Below are 26,984 nucleotides of genomic sequence, written 5' to 3' on the forward strand. Positions count from 1 at the left end.
ACTACTTTGGAAAAGTCATTAAATAACTAACCAACAATTCACAAGCAGCAGTAACAAACCATTGGAGGAAGGAGAATCTGATTTCCTCAGTCGCCACATTATAATATTAAAAATGTCCAGTTCCAACAAAAATTATGAGGTATGCAAAGAAGTAAGAAACAGCCCATTCACAGGAAAAGGAGAAATTAATAGAACCAGTCCCTGAGGAGGCCCAGGTATTGGACTTAAACAGTATCTTACATATGCTCAAAGAGCTAAAGGAAACCATGGCAAGTAAAACTAAAGGAAACAGGAGAACAACGTCTTATCCAATAGAGAACAACAATAAACAGGTGGAAATTGTAAGAGGAGACCAAATAGAAATTCTGGAACTGAAAAGTACAAGTGAAATGAAAAATTCGCTAGAGGGTGTTCAAGAGCAGAACTGAGCAGGCAAAAGAAAGAATCAAGTTAGGTTAACTGAGATACAGTCTGAGGAGCAGAAAGAGCAAAGAATGAAGAACAATGAACAGAGACCTGTGGGACACCATCATGCACACCAACATATGCATAATGGTAGTCCCAGAGGAGGAGGAGAGGGCAAGAGGGGCAGAAAGAACATTTAAAGAAATGATAGCCAAAAATTTCCCAAATTTTGATAAAAGACTAGAAACGCAACAAATTCCAAGCAGAACTCAAAGAGATCAGTGAACAAAAAAGACTACATTCTAGTAGGAAACAGACAATGAATAATAAATGATAAATTAAGTAAAAAGATAAAATATTAAGGAGAATAAAAAAAGTAAATCATGAGAGTGGTACTGGAGCCAGGAGAGGAGGGCATAATCCAGTATTAATTAGGGTAGTTAGGGCAGGCTTCAATGATGATGGGATCCTTAAGCAAAGACAGGAAGGCAGTGAGGAAGAAGCCAAGTGGCTATCTAGGAAGAGTGTATTAGGTAGAGGAAACAGCTTGTGCAAAGGCCCTATTGTGGATTGACGCCTGCCATATCTGAGGAGCAGCAAGGAGGCCAATGATGGTTTGAGTGTAGGAAAGAAGGGGAAGAATAGTTGAAAATAGGGACAGATCATTCAGGGCTTTATAGGAACTTTTGGCTTTTACTATGAGTCAAAAAAAGGGGCATCAGAGGATTCTGAGCAAAGGATGATATGATTTGATTAATTTAAAAAGGTTATTTTGACTGCTCTACTGAGAATAGAGGGCAAAGGCAGAAGATCAGTTAAAAGGCTACCTATAAATCCAGTCAAGATTTGATGGTGACTTGGATAAGGTAGCAGTAGTATATGTGGTGGGAAAAAAGTCTGAATTTGGCATACAGTTGACCCTTGAACAACACATCTTTTGAAGTGTGCTGGTCAACTTACAAGCAGAGTTTTTTCTTTCAATAAACATGTTGGAAATTTTTTGGAAATCTGTCAATTTGAAAAAACATTTTCTTTTCTGTAGCTTGCTTTATTGTAAGAATACAATATACAATACATATAGCATACAAAACATGTTAACTGATGATTTATGTTATTGGTAAGGCTTCTGGTCAACAGCAAGCTGTCAGTAGTTAAGTTTTTGGGGAGTTAAAAGTTGATGTGAATTTTCAACTATATAGTGGTTGGTGCCCCTAACCCTCATGTATATATTGAAGGTAGAACCAACAAGATTTCCTGGTAAAATTTCTGCATAAAATACAGGATGTCAGAGAGACTAGAAGGTGCAAATGTTTTTAACTGAGATAAAGAAACCAATGGAGCTGATATGCAAGTAAGGAGAAATTCAGTTTTGGACATTTTAAGTTTGAGATGATTTTTAGACATCTAAGGGAAATACTGAGTAGGTAACTGAACATTCTAAGAGTTTGGAGTTTAAGGAAAAGTCTAGGCTAGAGATTAGGGAGTTTTAGTACATAGACAGTTATTTAAAGCCATAAATGTTTAATGAGATCACCACGTACAGCTCTACCATGTCTGTATTATAATTACCAATATACTTGTTTGCACCCCTGATAAGGATATAAATTACACACGAGCAGAAAATGTTTATCTTGTTCATTGATTTATATCCATGAGCAAACTGAACTCAATGAATATTTCACAAATGAGTATGTACTAGACACAATCTGCATATTGTTAAAAATTCCTTATGGTTAATGTTTGATGATGATTATGACTGAGAAGAAAAAATGTCCTTGTCTGATATTTAAGCTGTCTTCTAAGACCTGTAAATGATATCAGACTGGCCTTTTAAATCAAAGATAAAATCTATTCAATAAATTAAAAAGGCATCAGGGATAAAGCTCAATTTTTAGAAAAAAATGCACCAATTAAGTTTTTTGGTTATGGTCAGATTAGAGTCTGATTTTCAAGCTGCTTTACTAAGAATTAATTTATTTGGAGTTCTTTGTAAATGAGATATTCTACATAAATGGAGTTTCCAAATATTTGAAATCTCATTCTACCATTAAGAGTCATAATCTACCACTCTGGATCGGAAACTTTAAAAAATAATGTATTTCACATACCCCTGCTATCCAAAACAGAGCTGAATAAAGATGATTTAACCTTCTAAAAAATATGTGGAAATCATCACTATGATATCAATTACTATAGTACATAAGATTGTGGAGGGCTGAGTTATACAAGAGTTACAAGCCTCTATTCTGAGTAGACCACATGCCTATACTTTTAAATTCTGGTTTCTTTAGTTGACCCTGTTTGCTTTTATCTAAGTGCTTATCCTCCATTTAATTTGTTACTCTACTCTGGAGTAGGCAGGGAAATGTGTTTGTTAAAACTGTCTCAGTAGTGCATTTATCACTAAACGTTCTTTTGTACTATTGAGATTTACCACCATGTGCAAACATTACTTTCATCAAAGGTGGGGAGAGCCAAGTTTTAGTGACAGAGTGTGTGGAGTTAAAAAGGTTAGTGGAGACTTTTAAAGGCTGCCTTTTAACATGCATGGGATTTTAGAGCACAGGTCTTAGTTATTTGCCCACTTACAGATTCATCTACTCTTTTATTTACTTCATTATTATTTGACTTTCTGATTCTCAGCCATGCTTCTAACAAAAGTTGCCAAATAAGTAGTTGTTCTAACTGATTATGTCCCTTCACCATTAAACTAATTTAAAAATACAAAATTAAAAATAATCCAAGTACCAATTGTAAGTACTTTTAGTTAAGGATGAAAAAAAAAAAGTGAGTGAATGCAGATAAAAAGGGTTAATATTGGCAAAGTGTTGCAACAATAATAATTGTCATTTTTATAATATATTCAATTAAAAAAATTTTTATCTATAAACTCAAATCAGTGAAGGCTTATTTCATACAAGTCTTTTCACTGAATAAAATGGTGCTATTTTCAGTCTGACATTATTTGTTTTACAGATCCGCAAATTTGCCTGCATAAGCATAGACGCCAAACTGTGATTCAGAATAAAGCAACATTTAAAAATATTTCCATATTTCTGAAGAGAAATTCTGGCACATTAAAATCCATCTGACTGCTCTTGAGTATTATTTTGTTTTCACCCAAAATTTTTAGCACATATCTTTTCTAAAATATGAATTTTGAGTTAATAAAAACCCCAGCAAATACTGAATAAAATTTGAAGTGTTCAGCAGAACTGAAATGAACAAAGTATTTTCCAGTGCCTTTCACACTAGCTAAGGAATATAAATTTGAAACAGAAAGAGGGCACAAATGCTATTGCAATTCTAGAAATAATTAAAATATGAATGATTTATGATGATCTGTTATAGCATAGCTGTTAAGATTTTTACACCGATTTTCTGAAATAAAGCAGAAATATGTAGTTCATTACATATCGTATACTCTTCCCAATATATGTGAGAAAATAAAACTGCCATGAACCAACTGCCAAATCCAGAGGTTATCTATTTAGAAACAAGGAATGAAAAAGTTTTTACTAAAACCTGTGTATACATGTACAGTTCAGACCTTTCTGTGCTCTTCTATAAAAGGTTGCAACCAGAGCAAATTAATTGTGTTCCACAGCAAAGCATTAAAAAAGCTGGCTAAGAATCTTGTTTCACTACTAGAAAATAGAACTCTGGAAATTCACAGGGCAGAATATTCACAGAATGAAAGCTGCAGAATCTCTAGACTGTATTTTATTTTTCTAAAGGAAAAGCAGTCCAGGGTTAATTCAAAGAACTATCTTAAACTAAAATGACAGAGTTTACTACTATCCCCAAATAGTAAAGAGAGCTCTCAAGAATACAACTTGAATACAGGTCACGAACCGGTTCAACATACTTAACTGGTAGTTTTATGAATTATAATGAATGCTGCTACTCCCTAAAAATGAATGTATCATAGAGGAAATAACCTCCTTGGCATGCCTGCAGTTATACAACACATTTGTTTTATTGCTTTCAAGCACCAGTGCTGGAAGCTCAGAATAAGTCTATGGGAGGAGGACTTCAGTCACAGCAGCAAGCAGGTCTACTGAGCAGATAAGATGATATGCTTGGGGAAATAACATGCAAATAAGAGGTAAGTATTTAACAAATAAATACAGAATTAATCTAAAGGGCTTTTTCGTTCTTCAAAAACTGCTACCATAATCTTTAATTTCTATTCAGTGGTTTAAAAACTAAAATGAAATTTTTACCAGTGTTAATGGGGAGGTTTTTAATATGGCATTTGCAGATTTTATTTTATGAATAAATGGTTTAATTTTCCTCTTAGCTTCCTCTCCTTCCCAAGGAAGTTGGAAAAATTAAGGAAAAAAAATACTACTTAAAAAAAATAACTGATTCAAATATGGCACCAAGTGATAAATTTAGAAAATATCTGTTGCAGAGACTTGCTTTCCCTGAAAGACAAAATTACTAAAAACAATTGTTAGGATCCTAGTTATACCCCTTTCCCCTGCTTCTCTCAAACTGAAGCAATTCTCAAATGCTTAAATGACAGTTTTAAGATAGACCTGATCAGACCCAATTACAAATAAGGATTCCTAGCTGGTATATCATTTATTTAGAACCTTGGAGTGTTTCTAGGGGGGTAGCCAGTGTGTCCTAAAAGTTCTATTTATAATTATTTAGTGTTCTGAAATTTCTATTCTGTATGTATTCTAAAGTAAAGGTAAAAAGACGTGTAAGGGTCAGGGAACACTTAGATTTTTACTATAACCACCGAAAGAACTAATGTATCTCCTGTTTCATTAATTGAATCATATCAGGAATATATTTGTGGGGACTGGCTGCACTGTCACAAATGCAGAAGAGACCTACTGAAAAGGGAGGGGATATTAAGTTCAAGTGTTTGCTTTTCAAAAATACATAATGTAATCCATATATTTAATATTTAGGAGGAATTCTGGTATTCAAATTCAAATGACTCTACCACTCAATTCATGACTACCACTACAGCAAAAAAAAAAAAAAAAAAAAAGAGAGAAACTAATAAATAAGTCTTTTTTCACAGCTATTGGTTTCTTTCACCAAGCCTTCTGAAATCTGAACCTCTGCAGAATACTGAACACATGAACCTTACCTACAGACATGGACAGATGCATGAAAGCTCTCATTTTACCCAACTTGAAATTCTTCTAAAAGGAAGGAGTCAGCTTTGGCTTTGAATATTTGGCATGGGTACAATGCTTTAAAAGAGCAGATGACCAGCTTAGCTACTGACCATGCTGACCACTATCTGGAATCAGATCAAATCACAGAAAAACAGCGAATGGCTCTCTCTTATAGAATATCAGAACAAAGCACAATTCCTGAGCAAATTTTGCAAAGCTCATTTGATCACGTTATCTCTTCTAACTGGTCTGGATTACAGACAGAATCGATACCAGAGGAAATGAAACAGACTGGTGAAGAACAGGGAAATAAACTGCGCTGGGCAGCTCTTCTGATACTCATGGTGATAATACCCACAATTGGTGGAAACATCCTTGTTATTCTGGCTGTTTCACTGGAGAAAAAGCTGCAGTACGCTACCAATTATTTTCTAATGTCCCTGGCAGTGGCTGATTTGCTGGTTGGACTGTTTGTGATGCCGATTGCCCTCTTGACAATAATGTTTGGTAAGTATTTCACTTTGTTCCTGCCATCAAGCCACAGAACTATGATATGCTATTAGAGAAAGGGATACTCATTTAATCTTTTTTTTTCATTTAATCTTTAAAGATAACTTGGATTATTTAAAGATACAGTAAGTAAATGGTCCCTCATTTTTCATCATTTTCTATGGTTGGTGATCAGTTTTAAAGACCAAAAAAAATACTCTTTTAGAAACAATTCTACTCCCTCCTCAGCCATCTAATAAAATCATTTAAAAAGTCATTCAAGTTAGCAATGTTCATAGTTTCTGCATACATTACCTAAAAATTATAGTGAGAAAAGACCTACACTTTCACTTTCTCATTTTCAGTACTTTTTTCCTTGACAAAGCAATAGCTAGGACACTTCTGTGACAGTTATGTGCTGTGTTAATTATTAGTGGTATGGTTGAATTACTCAATTCAATTTAAATCACTAAACCCCAATTTAAAATTGAAATTGTTCTAAATTGAAATCTCTTTACAGTTTTTGTACTTTATAGAGTTAAACATAACTCTTACAAGTGTCCTGTTAAGAAAAAACTGTTTAGCTGCTGAAGGAAATGGTCTGGCTCAGAGCCTTCCCAGAGATGATACATCTGTTTAATTTTTATGATTTTTGATTATCTGTGTCTTTGACATATGTAAGAGGAATATCAGACCTCTCGGCTATTAAATTAACTGACCAAAGCCTGAGTTACTACAATAAAAATACAGTTTGAAATCTAAGTTTATTATAATAAAAAAAGATGATATCAAAATGAAATAATTTCTGATTCAAGCAGATCATCTCTAGTTATAGAATCTGGGTAAACATAAACAATTCTGATGAATTATGAAAGCTACCAAGAATCAGCATAGAGGATATTAATTTATTCACTGCTTGGCAGAAATAGAATGTATATTATAAGGTGAAGAAAAACTGCCACTCAAACTACTATTTTCAAGTTTAAATGCTACACTTTAGTAATTTTATAAGTAATTATAGAAAGATATCTAAAATTAAGTACTTGATCTCTCAAATATAATCAGATGGTAACAGGTTGAAGAACTTACCATTTATGTAAATCAACATTTATCTTGGTTTTAAATTTTGTGGCAAGACAAGCAGTAACGAGTAAGGTTCTACTGCTTTAATAGAGTTTCTAATCATTAATATGACTATCTCCCTCCCTTTTATAAATTTGTAATCCTTTCAATAATCTTGTTCTACTGGTAACCATGGAAAATAATTAAGAAATTTTACTCTAAAGGAGAACATAAAAATTTCTTAATTCTGAATAAAGTTTAAATGAAAGTAGGAACATTTATGAATATTTGGTGATTGTACAGCCATTTGAGCAAGCTCTCATCTCCATACACTCAACAGTAGCTAAATGTGTAAAATCACACTCTTTAAACGGTGATTTGCTAGGCAGACAGAAAATATTAAAATGCTCACCTCATACTATCATAAAATTTAACTGATACATCATGTTGAATAAATGAAACTGAATGAGTTATGTAGAATTTTAACTTTAAAAATCCCTAAGTTTGTAAGTATCAAACACCTACTAGATGCAAAACCCTGTGGTAGATACCTAAATTATCAGTTAACTAGTTAAGGAATCTTAAAAAGTTCTGAAGTTCCTTAAAGTAAGCTAACAAAACACAAAAACAGGTAAGAGAGATCATTCCATATTTTCCATAGGAAAACAGACATCCAGCAGTAGAAAACTAAGCTTACATTGCAAAACAGAATGAACAGAACAGCAGTAGATTCATAGACACTGAGAAGTGACTAGTGGTTGCCATGGAGGAGGGGTTGGGAAATAGAGGAGCACAAAAATTCTCAATCGTACCACAAGTTGGCCACGGGTATAGTAGTACAGCACAGAGAATATAGTCAATGAATCTGTAATATCTTTCTTTGTTGACAGATAATAACTGCATTAGGGGGGTGAGAATTTAATAACATGGATAACTGCTGAACCATTGTGTTGTATTATTTAAAACCAATATAAGATTGTATCAACTGTACTTGAATAAAAACAGAAACAAAAACAGAACAGAAGAAAACTAGGCTTACATTAACATTTTTGGGGCTTAGGATATTCTTGCCAAAAAGCTGAAAACCCAACATATTTTAATGTAAGTTATTTGGAGTGTCTTCCTATTTATGTCCTAAATAATTATATTTTAACCATGCTTCTTTCAGACGTTTACTTTTTAATTACAAAATAAAATCTTTCATGACCCCAAATACTTTTACTATTAGTAATTAAGCTCTGTAGGGGGTTAGTAAATTTTTAAAAAATGAACATGGGAACTTAGCCACTATTTAAAATATTACTGCATTAATTACTGAAAACATTACTCTATTTCTATGCGAAAGTGTATGAGAAAATGCATGCTACCCTCTAAAAACTTTCAAAATGCATTCATAAATTGGGAACTGCACATATAAATGGGGACCTGACTTAAAATACTGATCTTTTTGATAGGCTTTCACATGTTAACAAATACTAAGACTTCCTAAATTAATGTCTTTGTAATAATTTGATAACTTTAAAAGGCAGGAGTAGATTTTGTGTATTTTTCCTCTCATAGGCATAATCTTCAGAACTTCTAAAGTTTGTACAAACAAGTGTCCCTGGTTCTTTAAACATAAAAAGTTAACTATCACTATGAGTGATTTTAGTTATCTTTGGGAAATGCAATTAAAGTAACAGAAACTTTATATTGGCTAGCATTCTAATGGAATTAAGTTTTAAAAAAAGGGGAGAACAGTGAAATTTTAATAGTGGCTCTTATACTGAGCAATATCACCAATGATTTATGTAACATTTGAATATACAAACTGTTTGAATTTCTATTTTATCAAGATTATGACAACTGGCATAACGTGGCCTTTCAAATAAATTGTGTTACTTCAACTTCTATGCTGCTTCTTCCTTTCTAGGAACAGTGGAACTAAACCTTTACTTTACGGTTCTAGTTTTTTACTGTCTTGCCTATAGTTCCTAAAATCCATGACCACAAAATAGGCGCTTGTAATATAAGGTTTAAAAGTGCCTATGTTAACCTAAGACAGGCACAGTCACAGGGGGGCCATCAGGTGAGAAACTGGGGATCAACAGAGGTGAGGCTTAGAACCTCACCTCCCCCCACTGTTTTGAGAGAAATCTTCTGCATCCGTGGATGTTTTGCTGTCCTTGTCTAGCTTGGATTAATACTTAGTCTATAAGCACAGACCTGATCATCTACATTTGCCCTCTTACAGCACTAAATTTTGTTTTCTACCTTTATCTTGCATCTACCTACCACTTTAGCATTTTATTAAAAAAGTAATAATAATAATAATAATAATAAGGGAGAAATGTGGGATTCACATATAAATCAAGTATAAAAAATCAAACGAATAATCATATCTGACTTGATTGTTTATAGTTCATGATGTGTGATCAAAACTGAAAGTTTCTGTGATATGACTGCCCTTGCACTGTTCACCATGTAAGAACTTATTCACTATGTAAGAACTTGTTCACCATGTAAGAACTTGTTCGTTATGCTTCAGAAGATTGCAGACTGTTGAGAATTAGGCTTGGGGTTGATTAATGATTGTGCATTGAGTCCCCTATACAGAATTTTATTGTTGTTAACAACCATTTGATCAATAAATATGAGAGATGCCCTCTCAAAAAAAAAAAAAGTACCTATGTTAGAAATACTTGAGTGGGATGCAAAGGAAACTAGAACAAATGCCAACATAAATAAGACAGGATGTTCACAGTTTAAGAACGTCTCTGAACTTTCCATATCTCATCAAATAAATACATGATTAAAAATGTAAAGGGAGAGAACATGGCATTTGATCATCCACTGGTCATTACTTGTTTATTTATAATTTAAGGTTTAATCCACATCTCATGAAACAGTATTTGTAGTGCAACTGAAAGGACATAAAAAAATAACTGAAAGATGGGGGTATGACACAAGACACCCCAGGCTTTGAATACTGGTTCTTCTGTGTTGGCTTAGGTAAATCACTTTTATCAGAGTTGGATCTCTTTGTCTATAAAATAGGAATGCTAAATCTTACATCATAGATACCTTGTGAAATTGTCAAGTAGGGCCCAGCACTAAAAACTGGCAAGTATTGGTAGAGTATGCAAAGGGTTTATACACTGAAATATGTGATTTAGTTTAGATATGAGTCTGACCAGAGATGAAATAGATGCATGGCAGTAAAAGAAAAAATCAGGTACTCATTTATAGAGTGAAATGCTGCCCTACCAATTCTTAAATGAGGGAGCAAGGCAATTAAAGGCACTTCTTTTGGGAAAGTGGAAATTTTAAAAACCAACAAAAATGTTTATAAGTATTAAGTCAACTGAAACATTAAAACACTATCCTATTAGACATCTAATCCAAGCATACTTCATATGCTCAAATGTGGGAATATAACAAAAACAAAACAAAAGCTTCGTAATAAAGATTTAGGCACTGATCTATGTCTCTCTTCTGGAAGATAAAAAAAAATATATAAGAATTTCTGAGATTAAAAAAATGTGTACTCATATACATAGGTCAAAATTCATCAAACTGTACATTAGGATTTCTGCAATTTATTGTACGTAACGAAAAAAAAATGTACTTGAAAACTGTGTCCTTTTTGGATGTCAGGGCTTTTAGGATTTGTCCTCAGTACGTTCATGAACTATTTACTTGGTGAAAACTACAGACACAGTCCTCTTGGAATGTCCTTAAAAGTACCGTCTTTCAAATTCTCAAAAGCATATATATTATGCCCCAGACTTATAAATACTGTCAATTATTTTCTGAACTAATGATATAACTCAGATTTTCAAACTAAAAAACTGCCTGAAGGTAAAGCAGCTTTCAGGTAGAATGAGTCTATCTCATTAAGAAACAAGAGTTTTTGGTGACAAAAAAAACCTCAGATTTTTGTACCAGTTAAGAAGAATGCAAAAAACACAAAAAAACCCAAACAACTAGGCATGGCAACGCACATAAGTTATTTACATTTCTTTGCCACATATATAAAATAAATTTCAACTTTAGTAGAAGGCATACTTTCATGTCAAATTTAATGAAAAGTTAAACAGTTAAACATGTTCTCATGCCTTTTTTTCTTTGAAGTACAGCTTTAAGTTTAACTGGATGCATGCATTCTTGGTACAGCAGGAAGGAAGACAAATTTATTTTACACTGATGATAATGGCTTATTGTTCCTAAGTAAGAGTGTTTTAATGGCTGGGCTAGTTGGCTAGTTTCTGTCAAACAATAATAGTAATTAAGACCTAACATTTATCGAATGTTTTCACGATGCTGTATATTGTTATAAACACTTTTCATGCATAACCCTCAAGGGAACCCTATAAAATTGGTAGTAGTATCATCCCTATTTTACAAGAGAGGATACAGTAATAAATAAATGGCAGAGACATAATTTGAACCCAGAATAAATGACTCTAGAATTCACTCTTGAATCTTTATTACTCTGCTTTCTCAAATGAAATAGGAAATTTTATCAACCCAAACTATCATATTTGGCAAACAGCCAACATTTACATATTAAATAACTCTAACAAGACGACCATAGATTTTTTTCTCTAAGGGCAAGGCAGAATCCAGCATTTTTTAAAAGTTATATTTTATATTAAACGATACAGAATTATTTGGGTCTTAACCAATACTTATGTCAATACTTGAGACAATTGCCAGACCTCTTTTCTGAGGAAGATATTATCTGAGGCCCATTTTCTATTAAGTTGTTGAACCTTGTCTGGGAGACAAATAGAAACTTACATAACCGAATGGTAATTCTAGCACCCCCTGGGAATAGTGGTATTTAAAGCACACAAGTCTTTATTTTAAACAGCAAAATATTTGTATGAATATTTTTAGATAATAAACTGTCTATAACCCAAGACTCACCTAAATCTTGGTTTGCTCATGTTATTATCAATCTGTAATTATTTTAGGTGCTCAGAGAAATTTGGAAGTAGATGGAGGAAATAGGTAAAAAATGGGACTTGTGTTTTCAGATAAATTATGTCTTTTTTCTTTTTGTGGGACAACAAACACTACATAACTCAAATTTTTCCACCTCCTGTCTTAGGTTTTAGGAAAAAGTTAAATTTTGAGCCCCCAAGCAGCAGTAATTAGTTTAGTTCAAATACCTGATAATTTCCCTTAAATTGACTTTTAGATACATTTTCCTCTTTCTTTTTATATAAATCTATAGCTTCCATTTTAAATAATAAATTAAGTTCTAATGGAAATAAGCTGGACATAACATACAACACATAAATGAACTTATACTTAAAACAAATTAAAACTCCTAATAAAATAACAGTTTTAAAATAGTTAACCTAACTCACTGTAACAACTTAACCTCCTTCAGCTATTCTGAATAGTAAGAAACTTTTCTGATCTTCAGCTTATCAATTTAATACTAACTGAAGAAAACAATTTCAGGATGAAAACTACTTGAACTCGGAAAGGTCCCTTGAATGTCAAGAATTGTTTTTAATTTGTATAAATTCTTAGATTACCTGAATCTACTTAGGCAGTTACACCTTTTCTTCTTTTTGTTTTGTATAAAAGATTTCTATTAATTTAATGCAGTCTTTCATTACTTGTTAGTTAAAAAAAAAAAGTCAATTTGTTAGTATTTCAGGAAACTTGAATCATAAAGTCCCATCTTTCTTAACCTGAAACCTTATAATGTATTTTTTTCTTAAGAAAATTCTACCATGTCTCAATATTTCTACTGTTAACAATAAGAAAGCACTGACTCAAATAATAATAGCGACCTGCATTAATACCCATTTTGTTCCAAAACTGGAGTTTATAAAACACATTCATTCTATTGAAAAGCGAGGCTGACAAGACTTCATAGGCTTAATTAAATCGGAGCTTTCCTTTTAGCCCATAATTAGGAGTATGTGGATCAGAGAGTCTATTTCCAAAGACATGTACTTTTTATATGAGAGTTCTGTTGTGACTTCCTGCTCACGGATAACTAGATTTATGACTAGAATTTTCCAGACCTTAATTTTTAAAAATGCAATCCATAATTAGAATAGACAAGTTTAAATTATTAACAACCCATTTTAAAGATGATGGCATGCATTTAAAGAAAGGAAACCTAAGATATAAGACATGAATTATTTGCCTTTTAAAATCCTTAACTATGATCAACATCTGGTTGTAGCTCTAGATTTGAGTACTTTTCTACTTTCTACTCAGTCCTAACCTTTTGATTCAGGACAGTTCAGAATGAAGTCTCACTTTCAAGTATTTTCCACTGTTAACACTTAAACATAAGTGATTCTTTTAACTCTATTTAAATTGTTAGTTTGCTTAAGATCAGATCAAAGAATACATCGCTGCTTTTGACTGTCCAAGATCCTTTTCCACTAATTACCAGAAAATCTGAATACTATGACTAAGAGGAAGAAAGTCTAATTCATTAGCTTGTTTCTAACCACAGATTTCTCTGCCATGCTTTATTCATTCCTTTATTTTGAGAGGTCTCCCATAAGTTCTTTTCTATAAGGCATTCTGAGTTGCTTATCTAATAACAGAGAATGTAGGTGCATCTTTTAAGATTCAAGACACAACCTTTCCCAGTCTTCTAAAGTAGTGCTTCTCAAACATTAATTTGCATACATAACGCCAGAAACTGTAGAGTCTGACTCATTGATCTGCAATGAGGCCCAAGAGCCTGCAGTTCTAAACAAGTGTGCTGCTCTAAAGGAGCACACTTCGAGTAGCAAGGTTCTAAAGAACACTTTCAATTTACACGGAAGTTTTAATAAATAAATGCTCCCTCTCATATTCAAAGACTTAACTGTATCTGAATTTACTCAACTGCAAAAATCAGTGATATAATATTTAAGGTCCCTTCTAGCTCAATGACTCTATAATTTATCATCTCCATTCCTTAATCCTCACCTTCCACCCCCAATTCAGTGAAGTAGGAAAAGTTTGATTAATTTTCTTAATAGTATGAATTACTCCTACCTGATGCCTTAATCCTTTTTTAATAAGTTGCTGAATACAGAATCAAGTACCAAGCAACATTTATTCCTTATGAATAAAATTCATACTGATTTTGTTCCTATGAAGAAATAATTTAATATTTTGTTTAAGAATGATACACACCAACTCTGGAAACAGAAGATACCAAAAAGTGGATTTATCAGCCTTTTTAAATGAAATACACAAATATTTTTCATTGAAATCCTACTTTACTCTTAAAAAAAATTCAAGTCTATCTAAAACTCTCTCCCTAAATAACAGTTTTTTTTTTGGTTTGGGATGCTAACCTCTCTGCCCCCAGGCTTCTTGAATTTAGACAGTTAACAACTGAAGGGTCTCTTGGTGCTCTGAAATCCTGAGATGGTTATCTTGGTCCACCTTCAATTATTCTAATCATTTTATACCTCTCAAAGTCATATGTACTTGGAAAAAAAGACAAGAAAAGAGGTTTGCATTTTGTAAATGGACATAAAACAATTAAACCACAAAACGGATTTCGATAGCTCCTATGTATACCATTTGTTCCATGTAATTTGTGTTTATAGCAAGGTCTAAAATGTGTGTGTGTGAGTGCATGTGCGTGTTTTGGTAAAATGGACTGTAACTGAAATATTCTAGGGTGAACCCTAAAACAAACTGAAGCTTTATTGAAACTACAAATGTGTAGATAGCAGATGTATGTATAGTGCATAATGTATCAAAACCACGTTAAGTGTAGATATTTGTCTGAAGTAAACTTTCTGTAAAACTATGTAGAATACTTAGTATCAATCTGAAATTTAAGAAAAGTTAATATTTCTAAAGTGTGTTAAGACTGTATGACATATATAATAAGTGCTATTTCATAAAGATTTGTTAAATAAAGTAAGTACTATGTCTAAATCCTGAAGCATCTTTTCAAACCAAAGTCTATACTGCTTAATTATATTTCTAGTGCCTAGAATAAATGAAGGTAAATGGAAGGATAATAACCCACTTTTCCTCAGAATAATCGATGCCATTCCTTTCACAAACTTTATTCAAGAACCATTTCTGTCAAATCTCCCCCCCCACATCATTCCACTTATCTCCAAATGAGGGTTTGCTATCGACAAGGATCATGCTGCTAGAAGAAAGCCAAAATTCCAGGCCTCATCAGACTCCTATTTGAATACTCTTTTTGCCACATTCTAGTGTATTTTCTCTTTTTTATGCACTAGCAGCTTAAAAATAAATTTTATTTGAATAATGAAGTTCAGTTGCAACCTGTGTAAATTTTTACAAGATCACAAAAGGAACAGACAAAAGAGCAAAGGTCAAAATGCTAAAAATGTTAAGCTGCTGATTTAGATAAAGGATTGTAATTATTACACAAAACAGAAGATGTATTTAAAAGGTATCACCTACAGAAATATATTTGATATTACTGACTCCACTATCTGAAGTTAAACATTATCTTATGAAGGTTAAGCCATAATATTTCAGATGAATGATTAAATAGGTTAATAAATATGTATTACTTTAAAAAGAAAGAGCAGATTGAAGATTGCCATTTTGCAGAATGTTTTTGTTTTGTTTTTCTTTCTTCCAGAGGCTACGTGGCCCCTCCCACCTGTTCTATGTCCTGCCTGGTTATTTCTTGATGTTCTTTTTTCTACTGCATCCATCATGCATCTCTGTGCCATTTCAATGGATCGTTACATTGCCATTAAAAAGCCAATCCAGGCCAATCAATATAACTCAAGAGCTACAGCACTCATCAAGATTACAGTGGTGTGGTTAATTTCAATAGGTATGTGGGGAATGTCAGGGTGTGGGGTGCTATATATAGGTTTTGGTTCCATTTAACTAGGAAAATACAAGGTCTTGGTAGGCTGTGAAACTCAGCATGAGAGGTCAAGGCAGCCTATGGACACATCAACACAAGCTCCTTATGCCATTACATTCATCACATAGCTTCTAAACCATACTATCAGCTAAAAGTGTGAAAATGCAGAAGCACATGTCCTCAGAAAGAACTATCTTTCCAGTATTCACTGAGATATCATTCTACTTTGATTTTGACATGCAGGAAAACTAAGTCTGGAAGCAGTTTTCATATTTGTCAACAAACCATTACGGTAGGTATCATGCAGAATCCTGAAATTAAACTAAAGTAACAAAAACTGAAATGCATCTTAAATCACACCTGAGAAGATAAAGAGGAAAGGAGAAAAAAGGAAAAAGCAAACTAAACATTTTGTATGCAGGTATCAAAGATCATTAATTCATCTTGGAAGTCATATGTACAGACTAAAGGCAGGAAATGTGTTTTGAATATGTTTAATCAGAAGATTTTAGAGAGATGCAAATGATGTTCAGAAATGATTGGTAGAAATCATAGTTCTGTTTTATGCCCCTGTGCCATCTCTAATGCTCAAAGATAGCTGCTATTATAATCTTAGCATGAAGTACAAAATAAGTAACTCAAACCACTCATAAAGTTAATATCAGAAAAACAATCAATTACAACAATTACTATGATCATTAAAAGTCTGACCAGCAGATTCACTTCTTCCTAGTAAAAAAAATTCAAAGAGGAAAAAATCAAGAGAGACCTGGAATGCTAAAAAGAAAGCAAGAAAAATATGTTGACTTCTCTCTAATCAGTGTAAGACCACTAGGGCAAAAAAGTAGGAAAGCAAGAAACTGAAATTGACCTTAATATTCCTGAAATAATGATACCAGGGCAAAGTATGGAGACAAAAGTAAGGAATGTTATTATTCTAGCTTGGGAAGAAATAAGGGTCAAGAAAAAGTCTATTCAGAATGGAGATAACTGCAAGCAGTGAGAAAAGGCTAGTTTGGGGGCAAAGGCTGACTGACAGAGCAGAAGAGGTCCCCAAAAAAAGGAAGCCAAGGAAAGGGCATGGGCAATAATGGGTGACAATTACCAAAATTTAAAGTGGAGAGGGGTAAAACTAAAGTAATTCAGGGCAAATGACACATTTTTTTGGTAAGCTCACGGCAATGAAGGAGAGAAAAGGGGACAGTATGAGGTGTGTATACTGGGCTAGGGTAGGGGGAGTAGAGCAAAGGCTGGGAGGAAATAGGAAAAATGGATCCCTAAGAACTGAAGCATTTGAAACTGTGAAATACAATGAAGTCAACAAACAAACAAACAGCCTGTTTAAGTGGTACCTCATGGATAACATGAATTATAAATTGATCAAATTTTTACTGAGTACCTATAATGTGCTAGGTACTACTACAAAGATGAATAAGAAAAAGAATCTTTACATTCAAGGATGGCAGATATGTAAACAAATTAGACTAATATAGAATGTTAAGTATGCAGGAGGAAAAGAATAAAAAGATCCCCCATTTACAGCTTTGGAAGGGATCTTATAAATCTACTTTTTCCTTTTATAGATGAGAAAAGAAACCTAAAGATTTAAAATACTTGGCTTCAAGACTATTACAACTTTTCAGAATCAAGCCAAAATCAATGCTCTTTTCATTTCATCACACTGTCTTACAGAATCAGTGACAATTCAGTAATTTTACAAATGGAAGAGCAGATGATGGGGTTAGTACAGTTTTTTCATTCCTCAAAGTGTTAAAAAGAGTTCACGTTCTTCTGGATTTATGGTTATATACTGGGTAACACCTGGCAACAGTAAGGTCTGAAAGGAGAATAAGAGGGTAAGGGTATAAAAAGCATCAGCGAAAACTTAAATGTTATGGACCAACAAGCTGGTTGAGAAGGTAATGTGAGCCTCGATGGTGGTTAGCAGAATCTGGAAATAGAGAAGGAAGGATGGACTAGTGGTCTTAAGACAAGAAAGGGAAAAACCAAGAGTTCATGATTTTAGATATGGGATAGTTTTAAATGAACTTATGGATGCTTTAAGTTATAATAATAATAAAAGTTAAGGAGTTCAAGAAATATAAAATTAAGGTGTTAGAAGGATCATCAATGGGATAAAGTCATGGAAGATGATAGCAATGGAGCAGTGGAGATGAAGACCACTTCAAGGTGCTGATACCACTGAGGAAGAGGGACAAGTGTCCTGGAGGTTGCAGATGACCTGGACGGAGATTAAAGTGCTATAAATAGATTAAATAGACTTCAAAACGGAAGTGTTTGGGAGGAAAGAACAGGGAAATTATTACCTGGAAGTAACAAGGAACTACATGGGTCAGTCCACTAACTTTTTCTGCAAAGGGCAGGATAGTAAATATTTGGGGCTTGCAGTCTATGTGTCTTCTATTACAACTACTCAACTCTGCTGCAATAGTCCAAAAGTAGTCATAAACAATACATTAATGAATGGGAGTGGCTGTGTTCTATTTACAAAAACAGAGGGCAGGTCAGATTTGGCCCTTCAGCTGTGGTTGGCTAACCCTTAATGTAGAACACTAAGTATACAGAATACACTTTCTGACCTTGTACTTGAAGAGAAGTAGAAAAAGTAGTGGCCTCCACTAGAGGGGTTTAAGGAAAACATTCTTGTCAAGGGCTCGATAGCTACCATAAAAAGGCTGTGTACATAATGGAGTACTTTTAGATTCATAAAACAATACAATGATTCTAGAGGTGTCTAAAGATCAATTCAGACTTATTTTTAAGTGTTTGCTGTTTCAAAGGGAAAGGATTCAGACTAACCCTTGTGTATCTGATTTTCTAATAAGCTACTTCACTACACAAGATAATATTTAAATACCTACTTCATGGTATTTAAAGCATTACAAAATTAGAATGAGATATCTTCCTTTCATATCTATTAAAGGAACCCTGAATCTTGAAGTCACAAGGAAAAGACATTCACAAATGTTAATATAATCTCAAAGATAATAAAACAGATATGTATTCAGAATCAAGATATTGCATGAGTGTCTCTGAAGTTTCTTTAGATTAAACTACATGGATATTAAGATAAAAGCAGCTTCTTTTCTGAATCCCTTTTCCTTAACCTGGGGTAGATGAACAAAAATAATTATGAGAAATGAAGAACAAATACAGCTGTAGGGAAGCTTTAATTATACCTGAAATCACTAACCAATCTATTTAAAAACACGTTTCTTACTTGGTTCTACTTGTCAAATCTTCCATTGATAAGTACTTTGATGGATTCTGCAGTGAGAATACCAGAAATTACAATACACTGGGTTACTAAGTCACTAAATAACTCTAAGTAACTAACATAAACTCTAGACTCTAAGATAAACTCTAAGAATATAATCTAAGGGTCAAAGGTCATAGAATTAACTCATTTTATCCTGTTTTCTCTTCCTTAGGCATTGCCATCCCAGTCCCTATTAAAGGGATAGAAGCTGATGTGAGTAACCCAAACAACATCACTTGTGGGCTGACAAAGGATCGTTTCAGCAATTTCATGCTCTTTGGCTCACTGGCTTCCTTCTTTATACCTCTGGTAATCATGATTGTCACCTACTTTCTCACTATCCATGCTTTACAGAAGAAAGCTTACTTAATCAAAAATAAGCCACCTCAACGCCTAACATGGTTGACTGTATCTACAGTTTTCCAAAGGGATAAAACACCTTGCTCTTCACCTGAAAAAGTGGCAATGTTGGATGGTTCTCACAAGGACAAAACTCTGTCCAACTCAAGTGATGACATACTTATGCGAAGAATGTCCACAGTTGGAAAAAAGTCAGTGCAGACCATTTCCAATGAACAGAGAGCCTCAAAGGTTCTAGGGATTGTGTTTTTCCTCTTTTTGCTTATGTGGTGCCCCTTTTTTATTACAAATATAACTTCAGTTTTATGTGATTCCTGTAACCAGACTACTCTCAAAATGCTCCTGGAGATATTTGTGTGGATAGGCTATGTTTCCTCAGGGGTGAATCCTTTGGTCTACACCCTCTTTAACAAGACATTTCGGGCTGCATTTGGCCGATACATCACCTGCAATTACCGGGCCACAAAATCAGTAAAAACTCTCAGAAAATGCTCCAGAAGTATCTACTTCCGGAACCCAATGGCAGAGAACTCTAAGTTTTTCATGAAACATGGAATTCGAAATGGGATTAATCCTGCCATGTATCAGAGCCCAATGAGGCTCCGAAGTTCAACGATTCAATCTTCATCAATCATTCTACTAGACACACTTCTCCTCACTGAAAATGAAAGTGACAAAATTGAAGAGCAAGTCAGTTATGTATAGCAGGAATGGCACAGTTTTCACCTAACTAATAATGAAACAGATATAAAGTACCAAGAATTACACACAGAACTTCATGTCGTATTATCAAATTATCTCTTTAAGAGTTGTGTGTTAAGATTATTCAATTTTCTTTATCTGGACAAAAATGCTCCATGAAAAAGAATCATTTTGTACAGCTGCAAATTAAAACAATCCAGCACTCTCATTAAATGTTAAGGTATTCAAAAGAAATAAAATTAAATAAATCATAAATTTCAGGCTAAAAAAATCCAATGTCATCCTAAGGATTTGTTTTGTTCCTAGTTGTATGGAAGGCTGTGCTAAGAATGAAATGAAACAAAAATAAGCACTAACTCACTCATGAAGGCCTTAAAAGTGTAAAGCATAGCACAGAACAACAGTGATAGTAACAGAAGACTAAAAATCAGTGCATAAAACAATGATCACATCTGGAGGTAAGTTAAGATTGCCATTTATAGTCTGGCTTAGTTAAATGTAGTCATGATTTTGCTTTGATCATGCAACTGTCTGGATGGTAGTGGTAGGAAGGACAGTCATTGACTATAACACAAAATAAAAGGGTCTCAGAGGGAGAATTTTTTATTAAATGGCTGATACCAAACATCTACTTAGCAGAGGTGGGTCTACCAGAGGAAGAAAATGCAAATGAAATCACTCTAGGGTACCTGAACCTCATAAAGAACATATGCAAACCAGAGGCATGGGAACTTAATCTAGCAACCTAAACTTTAATGATCTCATAAACTGAGATTGTGGCTGCCCAAGCTTGCCCAAAGACTTGGTTGAACTTCTGAAGCAAAATTTTTTATTCAGCCTTTTATTATTTCATTTTGTATTGCTAGATCTGGGAATAAGTCATCTATGTTACTTAATAGCTAACTGACTGCATTTACAGAAGATACTTAATTTCTGAGCCCCCATTTCCTCACCTATATTTGGTAGGTTCTTAAGAGGATGAGTACATGTGGGCACTCTGCAGCTGGTAGCCAAATTCTATTTGCTTTTGATATTTTATTTTCATACTACTCCAAAAAATGACAAACAAATTTAGGCTGAGGGGCTCTGCAGTGAAGTGTGTAGCTTAGCCTTTCCTTTTCAGGTTGGCCCAATCTATGCCTCGACCTATTGCTGTTCTATCACTGTCCCCTCCAGGAAACTCAGTTTAAGAAAATTACTTCAAGAAATGCCTTGGCTATGGAGCTCAGCATAAGTGAACCAGGTACATACTCTCTAAACGGCAGAATCCTTTCCTCGAACATGGGTCTAAACATATGGTTCTATGTCATCTTCCAGAAAGATTGTATATTCCAAATTTAATTCCTCAATCATTGAAGCTTTAGGCACTTTTTCCCACTAGGTCCTTTTTAATAGTCTTAAGGGTGATCTTACTCAGATAGGGAGGCAAAATAATTCACATTCCAAAAAAAAAAAAGTCATTATTCTCTATTTTGGTTCGTCTCTAATACGATGGATTTGGCTCATGTTAAAATTTATATTCTTGCCAAGTCATACAAGATTAAGTTTCCAGCTATTATTCTAACAGTATCCCAAACCGCATTTTATGTATCTCAAGGCATATATAGTTGTTTCAGTAAATCAAAATACTAGAGATGGCAACCATACTGCCAAAAGTCTACTCCTAGACAATCTAGATGAAAAGGTCTATCTTCCATATGCTCTACATTAACTCCTAATTTGTGAATATATTTAAACATATACACACCTACAAAATTAACTATAAGACCTTAAACTATTCAGCTTCAATTCCTGGAAAAAAATCTTTTTTGCTTATATTTATCTGGGATTTTTCTACAGTTAATAAGATCATTCTAATATTTCATAGTGACTAGAAAATGAAAGTCACTAAATATACATCTCCAATACAGCACAAAACTTTAACCACTGATATATAACTGATATTGCTATTCAAGAATACTTTAAATCTATAAATTTGAAGCAAATCTCAGAAGTTAACCACACCTATGGCAACAAAGGGACTCTACTTAATAGTCTTAACTTTGAAAGAAAAGGAATAGCTTGTACCTCTTGAGAAGAAGAATAAAAAAAAAACACATTTAATTCTATTTCACATTTGTTAATTAATGGAGAGGGGAAGACAAAGGTGTAGAGAAAAAAATGAAAGAGACAAAAATAAAACAAGGACGTTGCAGCATCTAGAACAAAAACACCAAGATACTGAGGCAGAAACAGAAAACACTGGAGAATAGGTTATCATATTGATAGAAAATTGTGAATTGAGTTATTGTAAAGATGATTCATGTACTTGGTGATAACTAGTTGATTGTTAGGATTTCTTCAAATTCTGAGGATCTATAATGAGGCAACATTTTTACATTCCAGGAACCATTTTTTGTGGTCTAAAAAACATCTGCACCAAGAATCTCCCTCTCATCTTGTAAGATCTACCCATATCTGAAAGCACATTACAGCTGACCCTTGAACAACATGGGAGTTAGGGATTCTGACCCCCTGTGCAGTAGAAAACCTATGTACAACTTTTGACTCCCCCATAACTTGTATTAATAGCATACTGTTGACCACAAGTCTCACTGATTACATAAAGTTAGTTAATACATATTTTGTGTATGTATTATAAACTATTCTTACAATAAAAGTAAGCCAGAGAAGAGAAAATGTTTTTCCAAATTGTTAAAAATCTCCAAAAAAGTTTCCAATATATTTATTGAAAAAACCCCACACATAAGTGAACCTGTTCAGGTCAAATCCATGTTGTTCAAGAGTCAACTATAATGTATACATTGAGAAATATTTAGTTTCATATCATAACAGTTTAAGTCATTGCAAAGATAACCAGGGACCTCCAAGACTATCAACTTTAAAAAAGGTCTATTATCAGATCATCAATTTGTTCAGCATTATAGCAACTTAATTTCAACAAGTATGTTAAGACCATTGCTTCTTTTTAACTTCTTTCTTCATTTTCTTTTCCAGTGTTAACTTAGAAATGGATTCTAATCAATTCCAATTGTATTTCAGCCAGTGCCTAGCACAGTACTGTACAGTTGTTGTAATAAAATCTGCTGACTAGACTGATAACAATGGGACCAATAATCACTTATTTATTAGATAAAAAATGTACTACATTTATTTCATCTTGGTAAGAATGTTTTTCAACTTAGTTTTCTATTTCTATCACACATATTACGATTAACCCACAAACATCAGGAGAAAGAAATAGTGAAAATACAACAATTCCCGGGACTGAGAGTGAAGGAGTTAATTTACATGAGAATTTTTAGTTTCCCAAAGGCAATTTTATCTTAGTTGCTATATCTATCTACTGACATGTTTTCAGTGTTCCTCTCCAATAAGTACTTAAAAAGTTTAAAAAATTAAGAAGAAATAAATCTTTAAAAAATTAAGAAGAAATAAATCTCCAATAAGTACTTAAAAAGTTTAAAAAATTAAGAAGAAATAAAATCTTAAAACATTCAAGAAGGTGGAATGTCTATAGTTATTTTGAAAGCAACATCTAAAAGAGAAGAAATGTAAAATGGAGCACACATTAAGAAAGTAAACGACACATCAGAAACCATTTACGATCCTTAGTAGAAAGGAGAGAAACTTTCTAAATACCTTAGTCATGAGGAAATTTCAGCATACAAATATTCTAAAAGAACCACTCAGGTAGTAGTGTATCCATCATGAGACCTGTTTGGAATTTCAGTTCTACTATTTAAATCTATGACAAAGGGAATTTTATTGATTACTGTTTTGGGATTCAATTTCCTTCTCTTTAAAAAAAAATGAGAATATTCATTGATTTCCAACTTTCCTTCACCTTTAAAAATTATCACTCCAGGGAAATAGCACTAAAAAATTTAATGAACTTGGTTTTTGCTTCCTAGACAAGATGATTACATTTAATTTTCTTCATCTATGAAGAAAAAAATCATCTCTCAAGTCTTTTCTAGTTTCTACTCCTTATAAGCACCATATCATGAAAGAAAACTCAGAATGGTCCCTTAGAAATAACAAGCACATGAGCAACTCATTAGCTAGATGTGACAGTCCTAGGTAGTAGAGATCTCAGTAAAGCCTACAGGCAGCTCATGGGAGACCTCTGCTGCTGAACTGGAAATCTAGCATGTACGTGAGCTACAGGAAATACAAAGGCAGACATGAATTTTGATAATTTCATAGCAAAGCACTGTCACTAAGGAAGGAAAAGATAAATTTCATGAAGTTCAATTTCCTGTGACAGAATATACATACTACTCCACTGATTATATGAAATATAAAGTCACTAACAGTAAAAATTAATGGTTGACAATGAAGAACTAAACAAAGTAAGAGACCATCATGAGGATTCTTTTATACATAAGCCCATAGTTACTATGGGTTCACCAAGAAGAATATACTTACTATCTAATTCTCTGCTAAGAATTAAACAAATCTCTTTGGGTGACAATAATAAACCATTTTATTGTTTTTGCTCTTCATTAGTGTCTAAACTCTAGAGCAAAAACAGGGAAAGGTTGAGGTTACAGTCTGGCAAGAATGACATGCCAAGATGACTGGGAGGAAACAGAACCATTCCACTTCTATCTTTTAGCTCAGGAGAATGATTTTTAGATCAGAAAGATAAAAAGTAATATTGTTATTACAGGCACACACCTGATCATCTACATTTGCACTCTTACAACACTAAAATATGTTCTCTACCTTTATCTTGCATCTACCTACCACTTCAGCATTTTATTAAAAAAAATAATAATAATAATAAAGGGAGAAATGTCGGATCCACATATAAATCAAGTATAAAAATCAAAAGAATATTCATATTTGACCTGATTGTTTATAGTTCATAATGCGTGATCAAAACCGAAAGTTTTTGTGATGACTGCCCTTGTACTGTTCACCATGTAAGAACTTATTCACTATGTAAGAATTTGTTCACCATGTAAGAACTTGTTCATTATGCTTCAGAAGATTGGAGACTGACGAGAATTAGGCTTGGGGTGGATTAATGATTGTGCATTGAGCATTGACTCCCCTATACAGAATTTTATTGTTGCTAACAACCATTTGATCAATAAATATGAGAGATGCCCTCTGGAAAAAAAAAAAGAAAAGTAATGTTGTTATGACTGACAAAAATGCAAAACAGGTGAAGAGACTGGCTGCCTTAAATGAATGCAAGTCTCTAAGTTTAAATGAACCAGCTCCCTGAAATAGACCTTGTCGATGTAATTATGGTGCCACTGCTGACAAAATTTGAGGAAAAACAGAAAACGGCAAAGTTATAAAAAAGACTGCAAGTGGCAAAATATTCCAATGTTCAAAGAGAGGAGAGGACTCCAGAAATTAAACGTATGGATTGCATTGCACATCTTTTGAAAAGATGTAGAATAATTTAATACACAAAGGTTTTATATCTTAGAAAAGGAATCAATGAACACCTGACACTTCTATGGGGTTACTAAAAAACAGTAATTATCTAGTAAGCACATATCCTGTACTGAAGGTACCAGATTAGTAGATCTGTGTAAATACTAGTCTTCAGGATTTAGTGAAGGCTTGCTCATTAGCATCTGTGAACAAGTTGGATAAATGAGGGTTTAGGGTAACACAGTGAAGTAGGTTAGTATTTGGCTGAAGAACTTCACTGAACAGAACTGCCTAGTGCAAGAAGGTATCTATTAGCATGACATACACATCTGTGCTTTGCTTTGCTCCTTTTTGCTTCCTCTGCTGGGATGATAGATGCTACAGAGAAGATCCTATAACCAGTTCACAGTGGATGTCAATAAAATATTTGTTGAATTATACTACAATTTTTACAGCAAAGGTTCACTCCCAGGAACTTGGTGTAGAAAATCTACACCAGAGATTAAAAGGACATGAGACTCATCTAACATGTATCTGGGGAACTTCCTTTATTGTGTAATTTCATCATAAATAAGCTATAACAGGCTGTGTCCAAACAGAGCTAAAAGAAGTACTTTTAATTTTCCTTTGTTGTATTTTAAAAAGTACCTTAACTAAAACAAACAATGGTATTTGAGATTGGTGATAACCAGACAGTAAGAACTAGAGCAAGAATTACTACTGCATCTACCACAACTAGTACAATCACCACTACTATCACAGGCTTTAAATAGCATTTACTAGTGCCAGACACTGTTCTAAGGGCTTTAGATATATTAATTTTCTTAATCATCAAAAACACTCTTAAATTGGTACTTATTATTATGTCCATTTTACAGATTAGGAATCTGATGCTCAAAGGAGACTAAGTAATATGCCCAAACTCACTTAGCAAGGAGGAAATGGCATGGCCAAGATTTAGCAGATTGGTTTCAGATTATGTACTTCTAATCACAACTACAACTACTCTACCAAGAAAATCTCCAAATCTGTGAGTCCAAAATAATTTTTTAAATCTGCAAATTTTCACTCTTGCACTCAAAGCCTATTTACTCTCATTAAGGAGCTTCAAGAGCTCTACAAAGCTGAGTAAGAGACAGCATTCCATCTGAATTACCCATATACACGGAAAGGGGAAGTGGTGAAGGTGTTAGACTTGGATTTAAAAAATTAAGTGCATAAGCAGAATATTATGAAAAAACAAACAGAAGTAGTAATTCATTTTACTACTTCTCAAACAGGTTCTCAGATTCTCAAGATATACTCGTTTCTTTTT

The 26,984-nt window shown here is 33.5% G+C and overlaps 2 protein-coding genes across 4 annotated transcripts in view; one reads left to right on the forward strand and one right to left on the reverse strand.

Annotated features, from left to right (window-relative positions):
* PSMD1 (proteasome 26S subunit, non-ATPase 1) overlaps positions 1-26,984 on the reverse strand; it is an 89,062-nt gene that overhangs the window by 36,809 nt on the left and 25,269 nt on the right. The window lies entirely within an intron of this gene.
* HTR2B (5-hydroxytryptamine receptor 2B) lies at positions 3,329-22,523 on the forward strand. Of its 3 annotated transcripts, none has more exons than XM_036912410.2 (4): positions 3,329-4,513; positions 5,450-6,056; positions 15,694-15,894; positions 19,383-22,523. In XM_036912410.2, the coding sequence occupies exons 2-4, from the start codon at positions 5,639-5,641 to the stop codon at positions 20,273-20,275; spliced, it is 1,512 nt and encodes a 503-aa protein (XP_036768305.2). In that variant the 5' UTR covers positions 3,329-4,513; positions 5,450-5,638; the 3' UTR covers positions 20,276-22,523. The 3 variants fall into 3 exon arrangements, with proteins under 3 accessions (XP_036768305.2, XP_036768313.2, XP_036768323.2); XM_036912418.2 differs by having other exon boundaries at positions 3,330-4,513; positions 5,810-6,056; XM_036912428.2 differs by having other exon boundaries at positions 3,330-4,513; positions 5,997-6,056.

The sequence above is a fragment of the Manis pentadactyla genome, chromosome 6, assembly GCF_030020395.1.
Source record: "Manis pentadactyla isolate mManPen7 chromosome 6, mManPen7.hap1, whole genome shotgun sequence".
NCBI classification, from domain to species: domain Eukaryota; kingdom Metazoa; phylum Chordata; class Mammalia; order Pholidota; family Manidae; genus Manis; species Manis pentadactyla.